The sequence below is a fragment of the Anabrus simplex genome, chromosome X (genome assembly GCF_040414725.1).
Source record: "Anabrus simplex isolate iqAnaSimp1 chromosome X, ASM4041472v1, whole genome shotgun sequence".
Lineage (NCBI taxonomy): Eukaryota > Metazoa > Arthropoda > Insecta > Orthoptera > Tettigoniidae > Anabrus > Anabrus simplex.
The window spans coordinates 187,053,557-187,074,077 of NC_090279.1; the positions used below are offsets into that span (position 1 = coordinate 187,053,557).

General features: G+C 41.5%; 1 protein-coding gene across 4 annotated transcripts in view; it reads right to left on the reverse strand.

Moving 5' to 3' along the window:
- Positions 1-20,521, reverse strand: part of LOC136886040 (cytospin-A) — a 471,506-nt gene that overhangs the window by 239,903 nt on the left and 211,082 nt on the right. For all 4 annotated transcript variants that reach the window (XM_067158760.2, XM_067158757.2, XM_067158759.2 and 1 more), the window contains exon 3: positions 892-1,134. In XM_067158760.2, the coding sequence (XP_067014861.2) occupies positions 892-1,134 (243 nt within the window). The remainder of the gene's footprint in view (positions 1-891; positions 1,135-20,521) is intronic.

The window sequence follows — 20,521 nt, forward strand, 5'->3', positions numbered from 1 at the left end:
GCGTGAATTTATTCGCACCACTTCATCTACTAGATGTGTAACCTGTTTGTTTCAGCTGTCTATTTCTTATTAGTCTAACCAGGTATTTGTTGTTTCAGCGTTACAAAATGTTGTAAATGTAGGATACTTGTGACCTCAGAAATGGTGTCTTACTGTATTACAGTAGGTAATGTCAGATGGAAATTAGCAAATAAAAAATGCTCCTCAACCCAGGATCGAACCATCGACCTCCTGCATGCCAACCAAAAACTCTACCCACTGCACCAACTGTACAGCACGACGAGAACATGCTGACAGCGGTAGTTACCCTACATATGGTTACAGTGTTGCCAGATTGCTGCTCTTCAACGTCCGTTTTCTACCGGATATACTCGCAAGACGAAATTTTGTAAGAGACATTTTGTTATTGCTAGCATGTGAGGAGTCGCGCTGCGACGCCCGAGTGCGCGAATTACGCTTCATCCTGTATATACTGTATATCCAATACTGTACATTAAAGCTGTTCACTATGAAACAGAAAAATTGTACAATATTAAATAGAAGGAAGGACCCACCTTTCAATACTCTGTTATTAAGTTGAACCAAACAGAAGTTACAACCTGTTCATTTGGGACCGGTTTCAACGCATTTGAAGTGTCATCATCAGCCAATTAGCAAGTCCCGATTAATCTATACACATTTAGGGATGGATCGACGAGTCACAATCTTGTACGTCTCAATTTACTGTTCCCGTCTAGCCTAGGGAGACTGGAAATAGTGTAATCTGGCAACGTTCGAAAGAGTTTCTTTGTAACACCCTCACCAGCCATGGCCAAAAGACATGCGGCCACGGCTTTGATAAACCCGCCACCCACTTTTAAAACAGAAAGGCGTGGTACCGTCAGTACTGACCTGCCTGGAGGAGGTCGGGAACTGTTTCGTGGAGTACGTCTTGTCACGTTTGGCAATACAGCTTCTCTTGCGGGTGTCTTCCTCACGCCGACAAGAGTGGTAGTTCTGGGCGACGGAGGAACCAAACTTTCCGGCAGTTGGCTCTGGGCCCGAACCCTAGAACTCTTCCTCACGCTGACAGGAGTGGTAGTTCTGGGCGACGGAGGAACCAAACTTTCCGGCAGTTGGCTCTGGGCCCGAACCCTAGAACAAACAATAATATTGCTAAAATTAACCCTAGGAAGTCAAAGATATATTTTTGGACACATGTTTATCTAGTGGTAACTGAAATACAAATAAATCTGGATTATTCAAACGAACGAAGAATATGTTGCACTATTAAAAAGGAAAAAAAAAAACACGCATTTTCTCATCGAATGTGCTAGCCCAGCTGTACACAGTAAATTAACTCATCCCAGGCTAAACAGTTAAGTCATTTTTTTTCGTTTTATTTTTTATTTTTGCGGTAACCTACTAAGGTCAATGCTCTGTATCCTTTGACACTAACAAGATAAGTAATTTCATCACAATATTGAAGAAATAGCAAAATTTTACTTTCAGATTGTTCAAGAATGCAAAACAGTCCCCGGTCAGAACCAGATAAGTTGAGTTATCTTGTTAATAATCTGATTTTCTAAATATCGGGATGTGCTTTGATAGAATCTGATCATGAACTTTTAAGAATGAAACATATCGTTCTATTTTATTATTTTCTTTTTCAAGTATAACACTGTTACCACATGTTTTTCTTTTCAGATAGTTTATAGATTTATTACTCAAAATTAATTTCGGTAGACTGAAGAACATAACAGTAAAAAAAAAAAAAATATTAAGTAGGCTGAATAATTTACTGAGCTTGGAGGTTATGCGAACTAAAATAAACAAAATCGCTTCTACATACACCCCAAGGAGTAATGAATGCGCATTGAACAGCCTTTAAATGCTAACAAGGGGGCATTCCCTACTAGTCACCACCGATTTCGCTCAAATTTATAGAACATGCAGGGCTTGGCTAGAAATGAAAGTACCCAAAGTGGGAACTCCAGATGGCCAAGCGTATAGAAAATAAAAATAAAAATAACAATGTTGACGCGGCTCTGGCACCGTATAAGCCACTTACGTTGGCGCGCACGCCGAGCAGTAGTTGGCGTAGCGGTAAGAGCCTGGACTAGAAATTCGATGGTGGTGATTTGGACTCCGCGTGTGGAGAACATTTTTTCAATTTTTATATTATTGTTTTCGAATGGGTCTACTATGGACCACGTTAAGCATCATTCATTTACGGTTCTTCCTCTTTCGATCGGCCCAGTACTTCTTCATCCTTTCGGAGTGGGCTTCTTTACGTTCTCGTGACCAGTCGTTGCCGGTCCGTTTTTTGCTACTTTGATCTTGGAATCCCTTAATTTTGTTGATGATTTTTCTGTATTCCTGTCTATTGTATACTACCTGCTGTGATATATTATTTTCCTCGATATCCTCCTTGACCCCTTTAAGCCAGCTAGTTTGTGTCTTCCTGTTCTCCATGTATTCCAGAATTCGCTTGGCTGTTCTCTCTGGTGGCATTCTTTTAATGTGTCCGTAGAAGCAGAGTCTTCTCTTCTTGAAGGATGTAATTTTTTCGGTCGTTTTGTATAGTTCCTCATTTGGTCGCAGTCTAAATTCTTGACCCACTTTCCTGGGCCCTAGTATCTTCCTCAAGATCTTCCTTTCTGTCTTTTCAATGTTTTCTAGTAAGCCCTTCCTGTTCAGTGGAATACATTCGATCGCATATAGACTTTCTGGTTTGATGACAGTGTTGTAATGTCTGATTTTTGCAGTGAATGAAACTGATTTTTTATTGTAGACATTTCGACATAACTGGTATGCTGCTTCCATCTTTCTTGCCCTTTCCTGTAATGCTATTCCTGGTAGTCCTGTTGAGGTTATCCATTCCCCCAGATATTTAAACTTCTGTACTCTTTTAATTGTTCCATACTTGGTGACAATATTTTGTGTCGGATCCTTTTTGTCCTGAATCATTAGTTCCGTCTTTTCGAAGGATATCTGAAGTCCCGTCTTTACAGCAGTCTCTTGAAGTGTTTCAATTTGCACCTTGGCTGTTTCAGTGTCTTCTGCCAGTATTGCCATATCATCTGCGAATGCTAGACAGTCAATTTTGACTCCAGATCTTCCCAGTGATATTCCATTTTCCACCCCTAATTCCGTCAGTCTCTTTCTCCACTCTCTGACCACTTTTTCAAGTATAACATTAAACAGGAGTGGTGACATCCCGTCCCCTTGTCGGACACCTGTTTCGATCTTTAATGGTTTTGACAACATACCCATAAACTTAACCTGTGATGTAGTGTCAGTGATGGTTTCTTTGATTAAGTTTCTAGTTTTTTATCTATCCCAAACTCTTCTAACGTGCTTATCAAGGTTGCTCTGTCGACTGAATCATAGGCTTTCTTAAAATCCACAAATACAATCACTAGATTTTTTGGCTGTGAGTGCACGTAGTTGTATTATGGAGATTAGGTTGAAAATTTGCTCGCTGCATGATCTCCCTTTCCGGAATCCTGCCTGGTATTCACCAAGTTCTTTTTCTATTATCCCTTCAGTCCTGTTTTGTAGTGCCTTGGATAGAATTTTTGAGGCAACTGGTGGCAATGATATTCCTCTGTAATTGTTAACGTTTGTTCTGTCTCCTTTTTTGTGCAGCGGGTGTATTAATGATGTCTTCCATTCCTTTGGGATGCTCTCTGTCTGCCAAATCTCCTCAAACAGTGCTTCTAGCTGAGTCACTAAGTGTTCTCCGGCATATTTCAATAACTCTGCAACTATTGAATCTTCACCTGACGTCTTATTGTTCTTCAGTCCTGTTATTATTCCCCTGATTTCTTCTTTATTAGGTGGTTCTGAGTCCGGTGTCTGGTTCTTGGGTTTCTCAAACATTAGAGTTTCCTCAGGTTTTTTACAGTTCAGCAGTTTCTGGAAATAATTTGCAAGGTGTTGGCAATTCTGTTCATTTCCAGTGATTAGATTTCCTTCGTCATCTTTGAAGCATAGGGTTGGCGGTTTGTATCTTGTTAAGTTCCTCCTGAATGTCTGGTAGAAATTACGTGTATTGTTTTTCACGAAATCTTCTTCTAGTTTCTTTAGTTGCTGTGTGTCATAATGTTTCCGTTCACCTCTTATGGTTTTAGCTGTTGTTTTCCTTTGTGCTTTGAATGCCTCCCAGTCTTCTGGTTTCTTAGTTGAGTTCCATTTCTTCCATGTCTGAGCCCTTCTTTGTAGTGCTTCTTCGCAAACTTCATTCCACCACGGATGTTTCTTCTTTTTACTTCGTAGGATTGTTTGTTCTGCTGCTTGTTGTATTGATGTTGCCATCTCAGTCCAACTGTGACTTTGAATCTTATTTATCCTGTTCTGGTATTCATTCACAGTCTGCTGATTGAACTTCAGATCTTCTATTCTGTATCTTGTCATTTTTGTACCACTACTTTTTCTCCTTTCTGGTGTTAATTTTTATATTATTTATTTTAATTTATTTATTTGTATGCAAAAGGCATATAGGACGTCATTCTTTTTTAATGAGCGCACAATTGTAGAAAATTTGGAGTTGCGAACATTCCCGACGTGTTTCAAACAGAAATTATTTCTTTTTTTTTTTTTTTTCTCCTTGATTGGCTATCTCCCCTCCTTGGCGAATGTGCCATAAACGTGAATAGTCGTTTCGCTGTAAGATTCTTTTCCACCTGACAAGTGAAGGTTGGTCCTGGCCGCTGTATACAATCAATAGATTCTTGGCGCAGGTAGAAGAAAGTCTGACAAATCCCAATTTTGTTTCCCTTTTCTATGCCTTTTGCGTATAAATAAATAAATAAATAAATAAAATGAATTATTCACCTCTTTGCTTAACTGGAAAATGAATAATATAAAAGTTGGCAGAAAAAAGTATTCTCCCACGACCATCGAATTTCTAGTCCAAGCTTTTACCGCTACGCCAACTACTGCTCGGCGTGCGCGCTAACGTAAGTGGCTTATACGGTGCCAGAGTCGCGTCAACATTATTATTTTTATTTTCTATACGCTTGGCCATCTGGAGTTCCCACTTTGGGTACTTTCATTTCTAGCCAAGCCCTGCATGTTCTATAAATTTGAGCGAAATCGGTGGTGACGAGTAGGGAATGCCCCGTTGTAAGCCACAGTCGCTACATTCACTAGTTGTTTCGTGAAACAGGGCCCTGCTCATGAAAACCAAGGAATACGCCTGAAGATGTCATGGTGAACACGTGGAACTCTTGTAGCTGCTCATAATCAAAGCCCGGATTTTCATGCCGTAACAGGTTAGATTGCAAACTAAATTTGGTTAATAGGAAGTGTCGGCAACCCGCTCTTCCATAATGTAGCAACAGTAACATACATTATAGGAGTTCCGATGGGCCGTACCTCTAATGTTTATGCAAACCCCATAGCATAATCGTTGTGAAGGTAGGCTATACTTGCTGCTCGTTTCAGAAACTTTGCATTCTAACCTATTAATGCATAAAAATCCGGGCTCTACTCATAATAGACAATGTGCCACGGATTCTCTCCGTACAAAAAGAGTAGAATTCTTGAGTGACGAGATGTTTAAGCATGGAGCTAATTACATAATTCTCGTTTCCATTGAACCTGTGACATTCAACGGACAATTCAGTTCTGCTTGTCCGTGAACTTTCATCTTCTTGAACCTCAAGCCTTCATTACCGGTTTACAGAAAAGCAAACAGTAATATTATAACGGGATGTTGTCAGCAGCGATAGATAATTATGAACTTATCTGTTCGTTTAACACAGCCTATTAGTACTGCACGGTTTTGTTGAGATAAAACATGAAAAACGAGCAACATTAACGAGAACTAAGCAAAGGTCAGAACCGCCTCATCATTCATCTTCATTCACGAAGATTGTAACTCCTCGCTGCTTTTTGCAGTTCCTGCTATTTAGCAGATCTTAACCAGTTTATTTCGGTATGAATGCAGTTCATAAAATACCAGGTGGACAAAATAAAAGTGGTCCTGAAAATATTTACAATAGGACTGATGCGGCATTGACGCTTGTTAATGAACATCACAGACGATACTGGAAATGGTCTCATCTGAAGAAGTGAAAAACTGAAAATCCAGAAGTTCTGACTCCACTTCACTCAGAAACCACCGGCAGAACTCAACACACGAAGGTATGTCTGGACCCTTTAACGCATATCTATCTATTAGGTCATCAGCCCAGACGCTGGTTGGATCCTCAAATAGCACCACCAAAGGTTATGCGGTTATAAGGAAACCGCAAAAACCAATGGCAGCACCAAAATGAGGCGTACTAGGCAAGACGAGGAGTGAGGTAGTTTGCCATTGCTTTCCTCACTCAGTCAGAAAGTGTTGTTGCAGCACGACTGACCCTATGAGCAACACCTTTCATAACACTCAGATGCAATAGTCGTGCTCTGAATGTCATTACTCAGCACCACCCATACCCCAGCAGCTTCCATATTGTCACAGCCATGGATGAGACTGGGACTTCGGTGGAAGCTACACTTTACTCTGGCCTGTGCCAAGAGATGGATACAAAAGTACTGTATCCATCAAGAAATGGCAGCAGGCAAGGTTTAACGCATACACAACACTAAATTAGCCTAGTAAGGATATAGATGCAGGTCCTTTTTGATAATGTTTTGACAATATAAATGGTCCGTTATTGGACATTATAAATTTTCCTGCTAACTCATTCTTGGTTGCCAGCGTTTCGCCCTCGTGTGCTAGGCTGGGCTCATCAGTTGGTACCTAGCACACCTACCAATACGCTGGCTAGTGCATACCGTGGAGGCCACTGCCTAGGCTAACTGGAGCCACCGGCAGTGCCAATGCACTAAGAGACTTTGTCTCATCAGCAAAAATTGATGCCTGCTTGGCCATCAAATGATATAGATGTTGATTCCCATAGGGAATCTGAAATATTTGTCCTGAATGAGTAAATTTATAATACCAATATAAATGGTCCGTTATTGGACATTATAAATTTTCCTGCTAACTCATTCTTGGTTGCCAGCGTTTACTCATTCAGGACAAATATTTCAGATTCCCTATGGGAATCAACATCTATATCAATGTTTTGACATGACGATCTCTTAATTACCACTTGGACAAACAAACGGTGTTGAGCTTTCGTCGGAATTCGTTGCAGGCTTTCCTTCATTCGAACAATGGTTTTCTGTTATTCGAACTCTTTCCGGATAACTACGATTTTTATTCGCAAAAAAAAAAAAAAAAAAAAAAAACCGTTTCGCGCCATTTTGCCACTAACTTTTGCATTGCGGACATTACTGGAGGTTTTGCCAACACACTTCCAGTCTTAAACTCTTGCACAAACAGTTCCGCACCGGTTTTCCACGAATCGTGCTTCGCGTAACACTCGACTATAAACACGCGCTGTTTTATCGGGAGCACCATTTTGTGTTGCATTCAACTGGTTACTGAACACGTCTGCTCCTCTCACTCATTCATACGTAATGATACAGCGACGTAGACATGTGACAGCAACCGATGGGTACATCGAAATCAGGGTTTCCAGCATTTCCTGTGATAGGCAGTTGTTCTGTTCATTAACGAGGGTCAATTCTGCGTCAATCTTATAAATGTTTTCCGGGCCAGTTTGATTTTGCCTACCTGGTGTAGTACACAGCAGTATTAGCGGAGCCAACAAACCAACTTCTTACCTACTCTCTAATTGCAGCCCGAGTTGCGAGGTTTTCTTCTACTCACTGAGATGTATAAAACCAAATTTACCTTCCTATTCAAATGTATAATATGGAGTATACCTGTCTCTGCCTTTTACGATTTACAATGGGATCTTTTTTTTTTAAGTCGCATCGACGCAGATAGGTCATATGGCGACGACGGGATAGAAAAGGCCTAGAAGTGGGAAGGAAGCGGCCGTGGCCTTAATTCATGTACAGCCCGAGCATTTTGCCTAGTGTGAAAATGGGATACTACGGAAAACCATATTCAGGGCTGCCGACAGTAGGGTTCGAACCCACTATCTACCGAATGCAAGCTGGAAACCGGGTTTTAACCTCTTTCTCTATGCTGATAATTCAGCTAAAGAACCGGACTATGTTAATAATAATAATAATAATAATAATAATAATAATAATAATGCCATGGTTTCTGGATGCACAGGTCGTCTATGGGTGTCAAATATGAATATCTGCACCAGACAAGCCGAACAGGTCCTCGGATACTCCGGGCACCACAAGCCATTGCTACATAAACAAATAAATAAAATAACGAAGGAGAAGGTGCCTTGTCATGCCGGAAAATCATGGTACAGTATTATAATTCCTAACCCTTGCATAACGTAGGGAAGCAGCCCAATTTGGTCGCATCTTCCTAAACACAGGGTGGTCGGAAACAATGAGAACCGAGTATATCAGCGTTACAGAGTTAGCCAGTCGGATCGCTTCGCGGGCGAATTCAAATGGACTTTGCGAGGCGGTGTTTCGAAATCAGCACGTGGCTTTAAGACCAGCTTGACAGCACCAGTCGAAGTAAAAAGAAAAAAAAAAAATCCACCAAATGAGACATCTGAAAACTGATTCCGAGCTCACAGAATCGCGCCACAGCAAGTCCGCTATGATGACATCGGCTGAAACATGCGGTGTGTTCGTGTTTGATGCTGAATCTCCAGTCGGTCTTACACCACGCACAGATTTGGCACCACCACCTCGCAAAGCCCATTTGAATTCGCAAACAAAGTGATCTGATTGGCTAACTCCAGTAGCTGAAAAAATGAGAACGGGGCCAGATCGAATTATTTTTTTTCTAAATCATTTATGAGTATGACCAACTCTCTAACGCTCACATACCCGGTTCACGTGTCCGACCACGCTGCATAGCCTGATACACCTTACTAATCAAGGAAGTCAGGACAAAAGGAAAAAGTGGATGTGCGTGAATATTTATTAATCTAGGCGCGGAACTTCCGACAGAGATTCAACATCCTCGATAAGGCAACTGATTCGACAAACGTAACATAAAAATAATGAATATATGACAGTCGCAAATCTAGAAGAAAAAAGGAGGAGGCCGGGCTGAGTGGCTCAAACGGCAGAGTGCTGGCTTTTTGAACCCAACTTGGCAGGTTCGATCCTGGCTCAGTCCGGTGGTATTTGAAGGTGCTCATAAACATCAGCCCCGTGTCGGTAGATTTACTGGCACGTAAAAGAACTCCTGAAGGACTAAATATCGGCACCTTTGCGTCTCTGGAAACCGTAAAAGTAGTTAGTGGGACGTAAAGCTCATATTATTATTATTATTATTATTATTATTATTATTATTATATAGCTGCCTATGTGGATTAGTGGTAAAGTATCGGCCTCCGGATCCCAAGATAGCGGGTTCAAACCCGGCAAAGGTAGTCTGATTTTTGAAGGGCGGAAAAAAGTCCATTCAACACTCCTTGTCGTACAACGTCGGCATATAAAATATCTCTGGTGATACATTTGGTGTTTACTGGACAAAGTTAGTAAAACGGAACGTCGAAATTGACGAACAGACAGCCAGATGGCGTCAAATTTAAATGTCTGCACACGGTAGTTGAAGCCATACGATTATTATTATTATTATTATTATTATTATTACTTTACAAGTGACTTAACATCGCACGGACACGGATTTTCCTTATGTCATCGATGGGACCTTAAGGTACAGTCCCAGCTTTTGCCTAATGTGAAAATGGGAAACCGCGGAAACCCATCTTCACGGCTGCCGACAGTGAGGTTAGAAGCTAGTATCTCCCAACTGCTAGCTCACAGCTGCGCGGCCCTAACCGCACAGCCAACACTTTCTTTCTTTCTTTCTTTTTTTTTTTCTTTCGTTTAATGAGCCACAAAATACCAATAAAAAGTGATTCTCAAGTGGCTTGTTATATACTGCTGCAATTCAATTTAAGGTGAGTATCTGTTTTGACTATTCTTCCCGGCTATTTGGTTGGAGTAAGAGTACCTTTAGCTATAAGGAACCTGTGTCGTGTATTCTGTAAACTTTTAACAGTTTCATAAACATTCTTTGAACATAATACTGCAACACTACCTATGTCGTGCTGTGCAGTATAAACAATTGTGGTAGTTCACTTCATTGTTCTACATGGACAATACTCTTTATTTATAAACTGTAAAACACTTCATTGTAAATATACTCCAACTGTTTGTTTAATACTTTACAAAGGCTTCCTCTGTTTACGAAACTTCCGCTTCGTCGTGTTGTGGCGCTATATACATCGGAATGAACTAAAACGTAAAAGGATGTCCAAACAATGGTACGCGTAAGTTCACCTTACATCAACTTCAGCTTGTCGCAGACCACCCATGTGAACCGGTCATCGAGAAAACCACAAAAAAGCCTGAATAAAATCAATCTTACAAGGATTTTTGAACGATTTCGTTCTAGGAAATGAGAAGCTGAATTTGACTAAGGGACGTGTTTTTTTGCTGTTAGCATCTCAAGCTCTAAAACTTAACTAACCCTCTCCAGCCCAATGATTACAACTGGAATCACTAATCTGTGAGTTTGCTAAGTAAATCTTTCATAAGGGGCCGATGACCTTTGATGTTAGACCTCTTAAAACAACAAGCATCATCAAATCTTTCATATTCCTCAATGATTACATTTGAGATCACGTTTCCATTTTTCTTATTTTTCCCAAAATTTGTATGGATTTTTACACAAACTTTATTCATATATATATATATGAAGGGGACTTTCAAGAATTTTCTTTTCCATGAAAATGAAAATCCACAGCTTGTCTCAAGTCTCTCGACCGGGTCAGAGATGGAATGAAGCCTCCATCTAGCGGCGAGAATAGGAATTGTGCAGGCTGCCGAAGCCTGTCGCACTTCACTGGGGCAATGATTAACGACTGGCAGATGAAATGAAATGATATTGGAGAGTGTTGCTGGAATGAAGGACGACAGGTAAAACCGAGTATCCGGAGAAAATTATGTCCGCTTCCGTTTTGTCCAGCACAAATCTCACATGAAGTGACCGGGATTTGAACCACGGAACCCAGCGGTGAGAGGCCGGCACGCTGCCGTCTGAGCCACGGAGGCTTGCTTTCTTCTTCATGTGTCAAATAAATGAGGACTAGAGAGGGTTAAACATAGTCGAGAGAGAAGAATAATTTGATTTTCAGAGTCCTGCTCTCCAGAGGTCCGGCTCATTGTGCGTGTATTGCAAAAAGTAGAACGTCCTGTATTTGTTGAGCATCTGACGGAACTACTGTATATAGATCCAGAGGACGATATAACATTACTGTTCGAGTAACTGAAGTTTCCAATGTTGTATTAAACCTCCCACTGTTATTCTTTTCACTGAAGTTCTAATTGAGCACTGACTGCTCCTTCATAATGAATATTTCATGTCACGTCCCACCTCTGTCTATAACACTTTGTATCTACCACGTGAGAGTGTTTATTGAGATGACCCAGTCATTTCCATTGCCCAGATATGGAGCACTTTCTAACTTCCGATCACTCGCTGCCGGCTATCACTTTAATGAGAGCTATCAGAAGAAATTTTTCCTCCGGTCAGGGGAATCTAGTACCCATGGCGTGATCTAGGGGGAAGTGTTCATTTAAACGAGTAATGGTCCGTGAGGCTTTCGTTCTTCATGCATGCCTGCGTTAAGTTTAATAACTCATTTTAAAGGAGAAGTCTTGAAACTATGACTGAAGAAGAGTTTTATATGCTTAAAGGAATAGAGCGTCGAGTAAAAAACGGCGGGACATTAAGAGATCTCAAACCTCACAAACTGAATACCGCTAAGTTCGTTGGAGAAATAGCGAAGTCAGGTTGGTATGCTGATTTAGAGTAGTTTGGCACAATGAGAATGCAAAGCTAGAATCAGCTGGCTTCAATAACTGCAGAGCTATATGAAGATGTAAAGTTTGTTTCTGAAGGCATTTCCTTCAGCTAAATTTGTAACTCTATTAAACTACAGATTTCCGTGATGGAAGTACTACAGTTCGAGGATCCATGTGACTCGCCAATCAACGATTCGGCTTAGTCCAACTTCGAATCCCGGTACGAACACTAAACTTGAAAGATTGCATTTCATTTTAGCAAATCTACCTATAAAAAGAAAACTATATTACTCCTATTTCAGCAGACGGAAGAGAAACAGCAGCACTCTGTTGTAAATAAGAAGCATGAGGTCATTAAGTACATACGATGAGGAACGTATGGTTGTTTGGAATCGAACTCGTGATCATGGAGTGGACGCCACCACTGATCTACCTAAGAAGCTAAAAAGCTAGTGGACGACGGGTACGACCGTTCGTGATGCTGCAAAATGTTACATTTTAATGTAATAATAATAATAATAATAATGCATGGTCTCTGGAAAGGCTTGGTGGTGACCTAATGAGGATGAAATGGCTTGAGAAGACGTCAAACACCCGAGTCCACAAGCCAGGGAAATTGAGAGTATGAGGAGGTTGATTCCGAGGAAGATATGGGATAGGCTTACCATTTTAAACTATCAGCAATTTATCTTCATGCTTCAGCTGCGAGGTCCGCCTCTGTGGTGTAGTGGTTAGTGGGATTACCTCCCACCCCCGGAGGCGCGCGATCGATTCCCGTCTCTGCCACGAAATTTTGAAAAGTACGAGGGCTGGAACGGGAACCACTCAGCCTCAAGAGGTCAACTGAGTAGAGGGGGGGATCGATTTCCACCTCAGCCATATTCGAAGTCGTTTTCCGTGGTTTCCCACTTCTCCAGGAAAATACCGGGATGGTACCTAACTTAAGGCCCACGGCCACTTCCATCTTCCTTGCCTATTCCTTCCGATCTTCCCATCTCACCCCGCTCCCCACAATGCCATGGTTCAGCATAACAGGTGAGGCCGCCTGCGCGCGGTACTGGTCCTACTCCCCAGTTGTATCACCCGCTCCAGGACACTGCTTTTGAAGCGGTAGAAGTAGGATTCCTCGCTGACTCAGAGGAAAAACTAACACTGGAGGGTAAACTGATTAAGGAAGGAAGAAAGAAAGAAAGAAAGAAAGAAAGAAAGAAAGAAAGAAAGAAAAAAGAAAGAAAAAAGAAAAAGAAAGACTTCAGTTGCGAGAATGGTTTATCCAGTACCTGTTTTATTTACACACGGTTTAGCCATTTTAGAAAAGTAACCCAACACGGTCAGTCACCCAACACTGTAACTTCAATTGAACTAAAATTGTTCCGTGAACAATACCACCGAGCTCGATAGCTGCAGTCGCTTAAGTGCGGCCAGTATCCAGTAATCTGGAGATAGTGGGTTCGAACCCCACTGTCGGCAGCCCTGAAGATGCTTTTCCATGGTTTCCCATTTTCACACCAGGCAAATGCTGGGGCTGTACCTAAAGGCCACAGCCGCTTTCTTCCCATTGCTAGGCCTTTCCCATACCATCGTCGCCATAAGACAAATCTGTGTCGGTGCGACGTAAAAAAAAAAAAAAAAAAACAATACTACTACCGAAATACACAAATAATTTCAAAGTAACTTTAAGCGCCAACAGAGGACAGTATGCACAATGACGCAGGATGTGTAGGATAACAAGGTGAACGGAGGTCGTAGCGTTTGCCACAACGCAGCAGAGACAACTTGCCGAGGTAAGTGAACGCAGAATGGGGCAATAACATGTAAATGACGCTGCAAAATGTCTTTTGACATAATCAGCTTAATCCTTCTCCAGCAATTGCAATGTTTGTTATTTTGCAAACGAATGGTATAAAGATAATTATGGCACAGCATGAATGTGAGGAATACTCTATACATTTCAGGGATGCAATAATACGATCTTCAATGGAGGCAGAGTTTCTCGTGCTTTTAGAATATCTAGACAACAGGTATCTGTATGGTACAAAAATAGCGTCCGCGGTCGGTGATGTCCATGACAAACCTCGGCAAGGTCGACCGAGAAAAATGAGTATATCTTTTACAACTTGCTTTATGTCGCACAAGTACAGATACGTCTTATGGCCTGGTGTGAAAATAGGAAACCACGAAAAACCATCTTCAGGGCTGCCGACAGAGGGATCGAACCCACTGTCTCCCGGATGCAAGCTCACAGCTGCGCACCCCTAACAGCACGGCCAACTCGCTCGGTAGAAAAAGAAGTATAAGTATAAGAAGTATAAGAAGGATTATAAGGAGATAAAGAGCCTCAGTAGCTCAAGCGGCAGCGCCCCAGCCTCGCACCGCTGGCTTCCGCGGTTCAGATCCCGGTCATTCCATGTGAGATTTGTGCTGGACAAAGCGAAGGCTGGACAGGTTTTCCGCGTCATCTTTTATTCCAGCAATGTTCTCCAATATAATTTCATCTGTCAATCATTAATCATTTTTTTAACATTTTTTATTTAAATGACCTTTGTTGGTACAACATTTGGTCATCCTCTATGTACAAGGAACACTCACTGCACACATATAAAAAAAATAATTTGTCAGTGTAAAGGACATACAAGAATGAAAATCAGATTGTCACAGTCTTCAAGTAGAGAACACGACACTTAATCTCTCTTCCGGAAGAAGAGGGGGAGAACAAACAAAACACAAAACAAAACACAATACAAAACACTACACAACTCTGGCAACAATGCGAGGAGCACAAGGTCAAATGCTTATTTCCGCGGTTCTCAAAAAGTTCATCACAGCATTGAGAACTGAATTGTTTTCACCGTGCAACACCAATGCAGCGCTGGTCGGGAACGGCACTTGTAGAGCAGATAGTTCAGATAAAAAGCGGCTGCGAGAAGCTTCATAAAGGCCACACTTAAACAAAATGTGGTTGAGATCGCCATCCTCCGCATACTGACATCGACAGCGTGGTGAAGCCAAAACTCCTATGCGATAGAGATGTGAAGGGAAGGATCCATGATTGAGCCGCATTCGGATGACGGACACCGTTAGACCTCGGGACCGATGAAACTTATAATAACATGGCTTAGGAGGGATGTTGGGTTGTACGAGAGCATAGGCTCTGCCTTTATGCAGTTGAGATGTTTCCCATTCCGTAGACCATTTGTGACGAATTTATTGTCGAATAGTGGGAATAAAATCCATCCATGGAAGTTGCAGCGCTGTAAATAGCCCTTCCGATGCACCACGTTTGGCTAGTACATCAGCTTTTTCATTGCCGAAAATTCCACTATGTCTTTTGACCCAAAGAAATGCTATGGAGCAACCAGACGAGTAGATGTTAACAGCTCGCTCCACGATGCCATACAAGTAACCATGCGTTTGGAGATTCCACTTGAGATTTTGTAATTTCTTCAGAACACTTTGGGAGTCCGTAATGATGAGAGCAGAATCGAATCGCTCATTAATCATTGCCCCAGAGAGCTGTAGGAGTGCGACAGGCTTTGGCAGCCGGCTTCATTCATTCCTTCCATTCCTGACCCAGTCGAATGACTGGAAACAGGCTGTGGACTTGCATAAGGAGACAAGCGGTAGCAGATCATCGGATGTCAGCAAAACAAATTACTGATGATCTGAGTCAAAACTATGCAGAGGATGTCTATGTTTACAATGTAAAACGTCGAGTGAAATACTAGGAACTGCGTGCTCAACGACTGTGTAAGAAGAAGCCCTTCATTTATCTAAACAAAAGGAAGAGACTTGCTTTTGCAAAAGAATATCTCAGCTGGACTTTCCATGACTGGTCTAAGTATTATGGAGCGACGAATGTAAGTTTAATTTTGGTAACTTCAGATGGAGTTCGATACGTTCGTCGCCCTATACGAGAACGAACTTCACGCTATCAGATTCCCAATCAGTTTCTTCAATTTTCCGTCAAATTGTGACATACATTTGCACGGTGCGCTGGGGTTATCAATTTGAATTATTTACTCCAGATAGGCTAGCTGTCTTTCCTCGTTTGACTTTCGTTTGTATTGATTTTATCTTTCATAGGAATCGATCCTCTTATCAGCATGACGACTGTATTTATGCTCCAAATTTAACGCCATTACCAAGGAAACTTGAAGTATGACATCAACTACTGGTGCTAAATCAAGTGATGGTGATTACCGTTTTAAGAGGAAGTATAACTAGGCAACCGTCCTCTATTAACACTAATCAGAGAGAAAAAACGAAAGGGATCCGACACTTCGAAAAAGAAGATATCGGCCAAAGGAAGAGAAAGGCCACGAAGGGCGTGAAAATGGAAGACTCCCTAGGATTCGCAACATAAAACCGCCGTGGTCGAAAAGAACAAGAGTTGACCAAGTGAGGTCAAGCATACTTACAACTTTCTTCAGTTTCTGCAATCGCACGAGTTTTGAGTTTCGACCTCTCGGCACGTTATTTTTCAAGTTTTGAACCTTGACCTTACGAGTGGAAAGACACCAACTAGCCACTGAACTAATCACCCCTACTCAAGTGCAGCAAGAATCTAGGCGACCTCGTATAAGTGAAAACTAGGATAGTAATGAAAGCCACGAAAAAAGGGTCAATAAACAATATCGTACAGCATCAATAAACTAGTTCTCTTATCTCAGTGAATTTGGTATTTTTTAAGAACTAAGAAGAAGAATACATATTCACGTTTGCGCAATGGCATGAATAATAATAATGATAATAATAATAATAATAATAATAATAATAATAATAATAATAATAATAATACCGAGCTCGATAGCTACAGTCGCTTAAATGCGGCCAGTATCCAGTAACCGGGAGATAGTGCGTTCGAACCCCACTGCCGGCAGCCCTGAAGATAGTTTTCCGTGGTTTCCCATTTTCACACCAGGCAAATGCTGGGACTGTACCTTAAATAAGGCCACGGCCAATTCTTTCCCACTTTTAGCTCTTTCTTGCCCCATCGTCGCAATAACACCTATCCGTGTCGGTGCGACGTACAGCAATTTGTATATAATAATAATAATAATAATAATAATAATAATAATAATAATAATAATAATAATAATTGGCCTCCAGCATGCTAACCATTTAGCCATGGAGCCGGACTGTGCAATAAATATACAGTATACAGGTAAAAGAAATAAATACTGTACAAAATCCCTAATAGGCTACTATGTACTTTATTGTTATATTTTAATACTGTATGAATTGTTCCTTTTATCGTAGGTCTACGTATAATTAAGTTACAATAATATTAAATAAGATTACAACAGACCATCAAAAACTTGGTAACATTTTACACTTTAAACGTTCTGAAAAGTTACTTAGAGTCTTTTATTAATTTATTTTGTTCGTTTCTTTGACGAAATAATATAGGTACTGTACTCTGTACATAGGCGTGCGTGGCACAGTATTCTTGAAACATGAAAGATTAGAAAATATAGAATTTTCAAATAAGCAGAGAAAATTTTGCGGAAGATTCTGAACCCTCTGTACACTCCCTTCTAAATATATCCTTGCACTCGGCGACGGATCTAGAACACGTTTAAGGGGGGGGGGGGGGTAGGGGGAGGGGGGTGCAAGGGCTGGCTTTTACCCCGGACTCAGCGAGGGATTTCACCTCTATCGACTGAAGGGCAGTGTCCTGGAGCGTGACATTTGGTCGGGGATATAAATGGGGAGGAGGACCAGTACCTCACCCAGGCGGCCTCACCTGCTTTGCTGAACAGGGGCCTTGGTGGGGGATGTGAATATTGGAAGGGATAGACAAGGAAGAGGGAAGGAAGCAGCCGTCCAGGCATTTGTCTAGAGGAGAAGTGGGAAACCACGGAAAACCACTTCGAGGATGGGTTGAGTTGGGAATCGAACCACCTCTACTCAGTTGACCTCCCGAGGCCGACTGGACCCCATTCCAGTACTCGTACCACTTTTCAAATTTCGTGGCAGAACCGGGAATTGAACCCGGGCCTCCGGGGGTGGCAGCTAATCACACTAACCACTACACTACACAGGCGGACGTTCACAAACGTGTCCACTATACATATCATGCTTTTCTTTGAAGAAGACTATTTTAAGAATCATTTTACATAATATGAAGTTCCCGCCGTTGGTCTGTCTGTGTCCGTTAGGTCATTAGCCCAGAGACTGGCTAGATCCTCGAATAGCACCACCAGAGGTTATGCGGGTATGGGGATACCGCAAAAACCGATTGCGGCGTCAATATGAGGCGAACTAGGCAAGATGTAGAGCGAAAGTTTGCCTCTGTTTTCCTCACGGTCTGCCTTTTGTAGGAATGGACACCAAAGGAGTCATTACTTCTTTTTTAATTTATGTCTAGAACCTGGCAAATCATTTTCATACATAGATATATAGCTTCCAGAACGCGTTCCATGTGGCAGTTACCAGTTCTAAACAATTGAGGTAAAATTTAATTTTAAAATATTATATATACATTAGATTTAAAACATTCTCTATTTACAACACATGAGAAATAGCTATATTACTCTCCATCCTGAAATTTGTGATAGTATAAATATCTAAACCAAACCAAAAAACCAAACCCCATGGCACTACAGCCCTTGAAGGGCCTGGGCCTACCAAGCGACCGCTGCTCAGCCCGAAGGCCTGCAGATTATGAGGTGTCGTGTGGTCAGCACGACGAATCCTCTCGACCGTTATTCTTGGCTTTCTAGACCGGGGCCGCTATCTCACCGTCAGATAGCTCCTCAATTCTAATCACGTAGGCTGAGTGGACCTCGAACCAGCCCTCAGGTCCAGGTAAAAATCCCTGTCCTGGCCGGGAATCGAACCCGGGGCCTCCGGGTAAGAGGTAGGCACGCTACCCCTACACCACGGAGTATAAATATCTACACTTCACATTTCATGTAATTATATTAAGTCAGTTAACGCCCAAGCGTAAGGCAAATATTTCGTTTATTTATATTTATGAATATTACAAATGACGCCCAGAGTGCGGCGAGTATTTTTTATTTATTTGTATTTTATGTTATGTTAAAAATTCGCGCCTCCGTTGCACTGTATTAAAGGATCGATAACAACTATGATTGCAGTAAGATCTTGTCCCAGTGAAGTAAGAACAGGAAGTTTAGTCCAGATTAAGGACTTTCTCACTCTGCTCTATGTTCCATGTACACGGATGTTGTAAACAGAGGAATTCCTAGTCTTCAGTCAAGATTACTGTATATCAGGCCGACCGGTAGGACATAAAGCAAGTACTTTCTTCACCAACATCCTCGCGTTTTCCCTTGAGAAAGCTGAGAAGACAATGGCCTGCCGTGTATGTGACACACGGTACACAGCTGTCTCCAAGGCTGCACACAGAAGGCAATACACTCCGAACGGGAGATTCCAACACACACTGTATTCCGATTAGTTTCGAGTGTTAGGTACACCTCCATGTCCAAACCAAGTGGCATGTTTACAATGCGATAGTGACACCAACACTTATGAACACGAGACTTGGAATACTTAAAGGGACAGTCCGGAGATAAACAGATATTTCACAAACATGTCAAACATGTCTAAGAAAACATATTCCCAAAACCTAACGGGAATACCATTTTAAACAGTTTATAAAAGGAATTTGTGCGAACATTTCAAACAGATTTTCCTCTAATTTTCATTGCATTTTATTGAAATTTAGGAATTTAGTAAATAACGCATGTTAAAAAAAACTATTGATTTTTCTGCAATTTATGTTCAGAGAGTGTGTTCTTCAGAATAAGAATTATCTGTTCATCAAAATTTAGGATATTACGATTTAGAAATTACGCGATCAAAAATCCCATGTACAGGTTTTCTTATTTAACTGCGATCCAAAATGCACAGAAGTTTTATGAAGTTAAACGGATGGACCATCCACGTTAACCGTTTGCCCATCATACGCATACCAGAGCAAGTGATGTATTTTATTTTTTTTGCTTTACGTCGCACCGACACAGATAGGTCTTATGGCGACGATGGGACCGGAAAGGGCTAGGAGTGGGAAGGAAGCGGCCGCGGCCTTAATTAAGGTACAGCCCCAGCTTTTGCCTGGTGTGAAAATGGGAAACCACGGAAAACCATCTTCAGTGAGGTTCGAACCCACTATCTATATAAAAAAAGTTTAATACGAAGAAGAGTTACATTTACATCGGCAACTTGGAGGATGTAACACCTGATCGATCAGTGTGGCGCCGTATTGTCCACGAGAGTCAAGCCATGAAGACATGGGTTCGATGCAACAGACCATAGAGAAGAACAAGAAAATCAGAAGAAGAATTAACCGAATGTTAGGCTACATAACTAAAATGTTCTTTGGCAGATTTGATGTGTGGCAGAGCTTGTGGTTCTAGAATGGGTCTGTTCAGCCATCTTAGAACTAACAATCGTTATACAGTACTCTGCAGAGTGTGAATGCATTTGATGACAATCGGCTGTGCCAAATGTTCGATTTGCGTAAGAAGTTTTCCAAAAAAACACTTCGATCTCTCTTAAGCACACGATTGAGAATCGTGGATCTTCCTACCAGTTCACTTTCCTTTAATTATACTTATTTTGTCCCCTTGAAGAACATGACCACCAATCGCACTTTGCTCTATATTTCAGAAATCTTCGTTCTTTGGTTATTGTTAAGGAAAGTGGAAGGGGGGGGGGAGTCTTTCCCGTTTGCTATTTGCTT